At 44.1% G+C, this 8,701-nt stretch overlaps 1 protein-coding gene across 1 annotated transcript; it reads left to right on the forward strand.

The window, feature by feature from the left end:
- The first annotated feature begins 7,297 nt into the window (after nt 1-7,297).
- On the forward strand, nt 7,298-8,442 carry COX8C (cytochrome c oxidase subunit 8C). Its single transcript, XM_002754238.6, has 2 exons — nt 7,298-7,506; nt 8,121-8,442. The coding sequence occupies exons 1-2, from the start codon at nt 7,381-7,383 to the stop codon at nt 8,211-8,213; spliced, it is 219 nt and encodes a 72-aa protein (XP_002754284.1). The 5' UTR covers nt 7,298-7,380; the 3' UTR covers nt 8,214-8,442.
- Nucleotides 8,443-8,701: the final 259 nt, after the last annotated feature.

The raw sequence follows: 8,701 nt of genomic DNA on the forward strand, positions 1-8,701 counted from the left end.
CATTTTTTGGAATTTCCTGAGGTATAAAAGATGAAGAGTATTGAAAACCCCAGAACAGTGATAAGTACCTTGTAGGTGCTTAATTAAATAAGAAGTGCTTGGCCGGGCATGGTGGCTTGCACCTGTAATCCCAACACTTTGGGAGGTCAAGGTGGGTGAATCACAAGGTCAGGAAATTGAGACCATCCTGGCCAAAATGGTGAAACCCCATCTCTACTAAAATACAAAAAAACTAGCTGGGCATGGTGATGCACGCCTGTAGTCCCAGCTAGTTGGGAGGCTGAGGCAAGGGAATCACTTGAACCTGGGAGGCAGCTGTTGCAGTGAGCTGAGATCACGCCACTACACTCCAGCCTGGCGACAGAATGAGATTCCGTCTCAAAAAATTAAAAAAAAAAGAAGTGCTTAATAATGATTAAATTAACAAATAATCAAATTAATAAAGCTTTTAGAAAATAATATTGGAAAACATTCATTGTCTTGGGGAAGAAAAGACAAGTCACAGAAAACATTAATCATGAAGCTATGTAGTTAGTAAGTAATAGTGCTGGGATTTGACTTTTGATCTTTTGGACCTCAAATGTCAATCTCTTCATATCAGTATAACAGAGATCCATTGAAGAATATCTGGATGTAATTCAGGAAAAGAAGAGGAATGTGAAATTTAAAAATGAAAAGGTGCCAGGTGTGGTAGCTTATGCCTGCAATCCCAGCATTTTGGGAGGCTGAGGCAAGAGGATTGCTTGAGCTCAGAAGTTTGAGACCACCAGTCTGGGCAAAATTGTGAGATCCTGTCTCTATTAAAAAAAAAAAATTAGCTGGGCATAGTGGTACATGACTGTGGTCCCACCTACTTGGGAGGCTGAGGTGGGAGGATTGCTTGGATCCAGTAGTTCAAGGCTGCAGTGAATGTAAATGAAAAATAAGAGTCTAAGGCCTTCCCCACCATCTAAATAAACCCCTCCTCTCTGCCAAGGACATTCCACAGTTAACCCAACAGTGCAGTCATTAAATCTTAAAGCTCCAAAATAATCTCCTTAGACTCTATGTCTCACACCCAGCACATGCTGATGCAAGAGGTGGGCTCCCAAGGCCTTGGGCAGTTCTGTCCCTGTGACTCTGCAGGGTACAGGCCCCGTGACTGCTTTCACAGGCTAGCATTGAGTTCCTGTGGCTTTTCCAAGTGCACGTTGCAAACTGATGGTGGAGCAATCATTCTGGGTGCCGAAGGCAGGTGGCTCTCTTCTCACAGCTCCACTAGGCAATGCCCCAGTAGAGACTCTGTGTAGGGGCTCCAACCCTGTATCTCCCCCTCTGCATTGCCATAATAGAGATTCTCCATGAGGGCTCTGTCCCTGCAGCAAACTTCTGCCAAGACATCCAGGAGTTTTCATACATCCTCTAAAATCTAGGCAGAGACTCCCAAAGCTTAACTCTTGTCTTCTGTGCATCCACAGGACCAACACCACATGGAAGCTTCCAAGTCTTGGGGCTTGTGCTCTCTGAAGCAATGACCCAAGCTGTGCCTTGATCCCTTTTAGCCATGGCTGGAGCTGGACTGGCTGGGACACAGGGCACCGTGGAAGGCTGCACAGAGAAACAAGGCCCTGGGCCCAGCCCATGAAACTATTTTTCCCTCCTAGGCCTCTAGGCCTGTGATAGGAGGGGATGCTGTGAAGCTCTCTCAAATGCCCTTGGAGACATTTTCTCCATTGTCTTGGCAATTAACATTTGGCTTCTCTTTATGCAAATTTTTGTAGCTAGTGGCTTGAATTTCTTCCCACAAAATGGGTTTTTCTTTTCTACCACATGGTCAGGCTGCAAATTTTCCAAACGTTTATACTCTGCTTCTATTTTAAGCCTAAGTTCCAATTTCAGGCCATCTATTTGTGAATGCATATAACTGTATGCTTTCAGAAAAAGCCAGGTCACATCTTAAATGCTTTGCTGCTTGGAAATTTCTTCTGCCAGATACCCTAAATCATCTCTTTCAAGTTCAAATTTCCACTTATCTCTAGGGTGGGGCAAAATGCAGTCAGTCTCTTTGCTAAGGCATAGCAAGAGTGTTCTAGTTCTCAATAAGTTCCTCATCTCCATCTAAGACTACCTCAGCCTGGACTTCGTTGTCTATATTACTGTCAGCATTTTGGTCAAAACCATTCAACAAGTCTCTAGGAAGTTCCAAACTTTCCCACATCTTCCTGCTTCTTCTGAGCCTCCAAACTGTTACAACTTCTGCTTATTACCGAGTTCCAGGGTGACTTCCATATTTTTAGGTATCCGTATAGCAGTACCCCACTCCTGTTACCAACTTTCTGTATTAGTCTGTTTTTACACTGCTATAAAGAACTACCTGAGACTGGACAATTTATAAGGAAAAGAGCTTTAATTGATTCATAGTTCTGCATGGCTGGGGAGGCCTCTGCAAACTTACAGTCATGGTGGAAGACAAAGGAGAAGCAAGGGACATGTCTTCTTTTTTTCTTTTTTGAGATGGAATTTTGGTCTTGTTACCCAGGCTGGGATGCAATGGTGCGATCTCAGCTCACTGCAACCTCTGCCTCCTGGGTTCAAGTGATTCTCCTGCCTTAGCCTCCTGAGTAGCTGGGATTACAGGTATATGCCCAGCTAGTTTGGTATTTTTATTAGAGATGGGGTTTCTCCATGTTCATCAGGCTGCTCTTGAACTCACAACCTCATAGGCCCACCTCAGCCTCCCAAAGTGCTGGGATTACAGGCATGAGCCACTATATTGTATCATGTTCTATTACTGTTGTGCTTGCAATTTAAGTATGTTACTGATGTTGCCAGTTGCAGAACTTGAATGTGTTTCCCACCTTTGCAACTCTTCTGCTTTTGTTGCTTACTTATCTGAGTATCTCTATCAATGAGGTGGTGCAATTGTTAAGACAGACACAAATACAAAGAGAGGCACTTCGTTTCTCAAAGGCCTTTGGCTCTTTTTTTTTTTCTCCTCTATTTTTCAGAGATGTTTGTTCTGAAGCCTTTGGTTCTTGAATAAAAATTAAATATGTTTCTCTAGAGAGGAGTGAATTCAAAATATTTGGGGCTGAGGCAGTGCAACCTTAATTCATTATATAATTTTCTAGAACCTTAACACCAGTTTATTTAGAGCATGAACATTTATAAAAATCACATTAAAAAAAGGTAAGTGGGCAAGGGTGTCTTTCTCATTCATTGTGTACATACAGCTCAGAAAACCTGATCTCTAGGCTATAGCTCTAATTAAGTCCTTTTATAATTGCAGAAGGAAGTTCTTGCATTGTGGGTCACTGAGAATACATTGAATCCCGGCCCACTAAACCCTTTATTGAATATTGTGGAGGTTTGAGATAACAGTGCTAGTCTTTTGTGACTTGCAGAAATTAAACTGAGGAATGTTGTTTGTATTGGTAACTTGAGCAGCTAAAAAAGCTATCTCCTGGGGTAGGGGTGGGCGACAGGGAGCTTAATTGTGTAGTGGCTGAATTTGGAGTCACCACTGTCAAAAGTGTTTTCAGGCTTTTGTCACAGAGAAAGACCTAAAATGCTTAAATCTTACTTGAACTGCTCTCTGTTCTAAACGTCTTAATATTAGGATTAAACAGCCAAGCTTGTCTATTATTGAGCTCTTTCTCAGTTTACTTCAGAATTTTGTTGCTTTTTAAACGTTAAAATTGAGATATTACCCAAAGAAAAAAGGCTTGACCGATATCATGTTTGTCAAGCCTCTTCTGTTAGCAACAGAAATCTAGCACCACCTAGTTTAAGCCCAAAGCAGGATTTATCATAAAGTATGTAAAGAGAGGGCCAGAACACTAGGAGAGGAAAGTGCCACACTTCAGAATAGGGAGAACCAGGGCTTTGAACACAGGCAGGATCTTGCCTCTGGCTCTTACCTCTGGTTCTGTGAGCAGGTTGGCTACACTATTAACTCACTGGGGATGGGCTTTCTTCCTAGGCAGGAAAAAAACATGGCTCCCAAGTTACAACATTCATCCCAACCAACAGACTGGGTCCTAGCCCTCTCTTTGGTCCAATACTTGAGTCAAGTGGTGTAACAACTGTGGTCAGGAAGCAGAGCAATGCTGCACTAAATCAATTCATTTTTTTTTGAGACAGAGTCTTGCTCTGTCGCCACGCTGGAGTACAGTGGTGTAATCTCGGCTCACTGCAACCTCCGCCTCCTGGGTTCAAACGATTCTACCTCAGCCTCCCAAGTAGCTGAGACCACAGGTGCGTGCCACCACGCCTAGCTAATTTTTGTATTTTTAGTAGATATGTGGTTTCACCACGTTGGCCAGGATGGTCTCGATCTCTTGACCTCATGATCTACCTGCCTCAGGCTCCCAAAGTGCTGGGATTACAGGCGTGAGCCACCATGCCCGGCCGCACTAAATCAATTCTTACAGGACTCAAGTAACCCAGTGGTGCTCAAATTATTATCTGGGGATGCCTAAGGCAAAATTAGAGTTTACCTGGTGTGACTGGGCAGGATGAGCCAAGGGAAGACTGAAAACAGAAGATGAGGTTAGGGAGGTGGCCAGTCACAGTTCATGCAGCTCCTTCATTGGTTAGGGTAAGAGTCCAGAGCAGAACTGCCCAGTGGAAATATAACATGGGCTGGGCATGGTAATTCACTGCTGTAGTCCTAATGTTTTGGGAGGCCGAGGCAGGTGGTTTGCTTGAGGCCAGGAGTTCAAGACCAGCCTGGGCAACATGGTGAGACATGCCCCAGAGTTAGGAGGTAGGGCCTTTGGGAAGTAATTAGATCATAACACAACCCTCATGAACAGGACTAGTATAATTATAAGAGAGGCCCCAGAGAAACATCTTGTCCTTTCCATCGTGTAAGAACACAACCAGAACAAGGAAGTGGGCCCTCACTGGACATCAAATCTACCAGCACCTTGACTTTGAATTTCAAGCATTCAGAACTGTAAGAAATACATTTCTGTCATTTATAAGCTACCCAGTCTATTGTATTCTAACAGCCTGAACAGATTGAGACAGTACCAGAAAAGAACAAAGTAACTGACGTGCTTCTTCATATTCATAAGCATGAAAGGACAACCAAGGATCATAAGATAATTGAATAAAACTAGCAGGTTCAAAATAAATAAATACAACATACCCTAGAAGAAACACAGTTCATGGAATAGAGGTAACTTTTTAAAAGTTCAGATTAATATTCTGAGAGAAATCTGAAGTGATAGCATCTATAAAATACTAGCAGGTGACTATAAAAGCAAAAGATAGTATATTTTAAAACTATAATTCTAAAATAAAAAAATCAAGGGCTAGAAGAAAGTCAAGGAGATCTTGCAAAATATAGAGCAAGGGACAAAAAGTTGATGAGAAAAGGTTGAAAGAGCCACTAAAGGTTGTAGACCCACTAAAAAGGTTCAACATCCATCAACAAGAATTGTATGTTGAGAACAAAGAAAACAGAGAGAAGCAAATAAATAGGAATAGTGCTCCCACAGCTAAAGAACCATGACTTCAGACAGAAAGTCTTACCCACTGCTTATCCATATGAATGGAAAAATACCCATATCTAACAGTATCCTGGAGGAACTTCACAGTTCCAAAGACAAAAAGTTTTAAAATATACTATCTTTTGCTTTTATAGTCACCTGCCTAAAAAATTCCCAAAAGGAATAAGAGGGTACTCAAAGGAATGACAACTATATTGGCATTATATTTTTTATCAGTTCACTAGATGCTGGAAAAGAAAAGAACAATGCCTACAGAAAACCTCTGAATGACAATGATTTTGAGCCTAGAATTCTATAACCATTCAAATTAGCATTTAAATGGAGAGCAAACAATTCATATATTTATTTCTAAGGGCTGAGGAAATGTATCACTCACAAACTCTTTCTGAATGAACTGCTTAAGGATGTACTACAGCAAAATGAAAATAAATCTAAGAAAGAGGAAGATACCAGGCTGCAGAAACAGAGCAATCCAGAGAAATCCTAGAGTGTTACTTGTACAATAGGCCCCTGAAAGAAACAATGTGAAGACACGGGATCATTGTAGTGGATAAAGGTTTACTACAGTACTAAATTTAAAAATCATAATATATTTACTTTTCCCTCAAGAGAGGCTGGCACAATGCCTCATGCCTGTAATCCCATGCCTGTAATGTTGATGCCAGGAGTTCAAGACCAGCATGGGCAACATGGTGAGATATGCCCCAGAGTTAAGAGGAAGAGCCTTTGGGAAGTAATTAGATAATAACAGAGCCCTCATTCTTAGATCCCTTTTCATTTTGTTGTAGTACATCCTTAAGCAGTTCTTTCAGGAAGGGTTTGTGGGTGATAAATTTCCTTAGTCTTTGGAAATCAATATATATATATTTTGCTCTCTGTTTAAATGCTGATTTGAATGGTTATAGAACTCTAGGCTCAAAGTCACTGTCCTTCAGAGATTTTTGAAAGGCATCTTTTGGGAGGCTGAGGCAAGAGGATGGCTTGAGCCCAGGAGTTTGAGATCAGCCTGGGTGACATAGTGAGACCCATCTCTACAAAAAAATAAGAATTTAGTGTCTGTGACAGATAATTACATCACCTTCTCTACTGGATCCAAACACTCTATTTGACCCTGCCATGAATATTTTTTACATCATCAGCAGACTACAAAAACTTGTTCTTGGTTTTCATTGTTAAGAATTAACCTATAGAAATTTTATTAAGATTTAATTTTCATTAGACAACAGTGTGCTATAAGCTCTGCCAATGCCAGGACATGTTAAGAGGTATATAGAGTATAGGTAGAGAGTAAGACAAATGGAAGTAGGGGTGCCAAGTCCCTCACCTTACACACAGAAAAGAGATATTTAGTGTGGGGTGAGGTTGGGGCCTAGGGAGGGTGGCAGAAGAGTTTGGGAGTGGGTAAGACACGTGGATGGAAAGAGAGGTGAATGAGGGCTGGGAAGTTGCAGGGGATGCTGAGTGAAAAAGGCAAGGCAGAGCAGGGGTGCTGAATGGAGAGAGTGAAGCAGAGCAGGGGGTGCTGAATGGAAGGGGTGGGGCAGAGCAGGGGGTGCTGGGCAGAAAGGGTGGGACAGAGCAGGGGGTGCTGGGCAGAAGGGGTGGGGCAGAACAGGGGGTGCTGGGTGGTAAGGGTGGGGCAGAACAGGGAGTGCTGGCAGAAGGGGTGGGGCAGAGCAGGGGTGCTAAGCGGAAAGAGCAGTGCAGAGCAAGGGGTGCTGAGCAGAAGGGGCGTGGCAGGGGCGCGGGCAGAGCGCCTCCTTGTGGCTGGGGCGCCTGCGCAAACCAGCTGCCTCACCAGACCGGGAGCTTGTACCACTTGGCTTCACCTCAACTGTGCTGACCCGCTGGTCACGCCAGGCTTTATCTCATCTGACGCGCTATGCCTCTCCTGCCCAGGCTCTGTCCTGTCTGCCGCCACTACCGCCGCGTGGCCCTGCTTGCCCTGCAGCCTGCTCTCCGCTTTGCCCACTCGGAGCCCCCGCGCCAACGGCCAGTGTCTGCCGTGGTGAGTTGAGGCCCACCCATCATGGCGGCGCGGCCGGGGCGGGCGGGAAGGGCGTGGCCCAGGCGGACCGCCCCGACTGGTGGGGAAAGGAGGGACACGGTGTGCGGGGCTCGCGTGGGAGGCGCCTGTGGCTTGGCAGCCGTCGGAGGAAGTTCCTGGGGAAGGGTCGCGTTGAGGACGCCGTCGTTGGGCGCAGGGTTGGAAGGCCCTGGACCCTGGGGAGCGCGCGGGGGTTGGGTCTCCTACGTTGTTATCATATCCTGGCACATGGCTAGGGGGAGAGGAGCTGTGGTTTCTAAGAGGAATGGTTTACCATCCTCGGACATCCTCAGCACTGCCAAGACCTAGCATTTTCGATAAAATGGTGGAAATCCTGGGCCGAATCGAAGTTCCAGAGTGTGAAGATCGGAACTGGAGAACCGTTAGAAAAATGATTAAAAAAAAACAAAACAGGTGATCCATGAATTGAATATCTGCATTTTAGATTTAACCAGGCCCCTGTTTCTAGGACAATGGTCTAGATGCTCAAAATGTTTTTTAAGCAGTTTTTATTAGGCAGCAACTCACTGATTCAGGAAGCCATTCTCAACAGCACATGTCATCTTCTCTTCCAGGAAATGGCTGTTGGACTTGTGTTGCTTTTTACGACCTTCTTAACACCAGCTCTGTACGTGCTAGGCAATATCAAGAATTTCAGAAAGCAGTAGATGGAAGAAGACGTTGAGCAGCTGTTAACGTCCAAAAAACTTTCAGAAAAAGCTGTGTCTTTAACCGAGCAAAATTACCTAGTTGGGTTGATGCAACCATTGTAGTATTCACTTTCCTTATGTTTATGTTGAATATTTTGCACTTTTTTAGTAGTGTGCATTACATAGATGTATAGTCAAAAATGTTCTGCTTAAACGTTAAATAAAACGAAACACTCGTTCTTGGTAATATGTGTGCAAATTATTTTCCAAACATCGTGGAAGCTGATGAAAATTTACCAAGAACCACTGGGCACGGTGGCTCACACCTGTAATCCCCGTACTTTGGGAGGCTGAGCTGGCGGATCACCTGAGGACGGGAGTTCAAGACCAGCCTGACCAACATGGAGAAATCCTGTCTCTACTAAAAATACAAAATAAGCCACGCCTGTGATCCCAGCTACTCGGGAGTTTGAGGCAGGAGAATCACTTGAACCCGGTAAGTGGAA

The sequence above is a fragment of the Callithrix jacchus genome, chromosome 8 (genome assembly GCF_049354715.1).
Source record: "Callithrix jacchus isolate 240 chromosome 8, calJac240_pri, whole genome shotgun sequence".
Classification (NCBI taxonomy): Eukaryota; Metazoa; Chordata; class Mammalia; order Primates; family Cebidae; genus Callithrix; species Callithrix jacchus.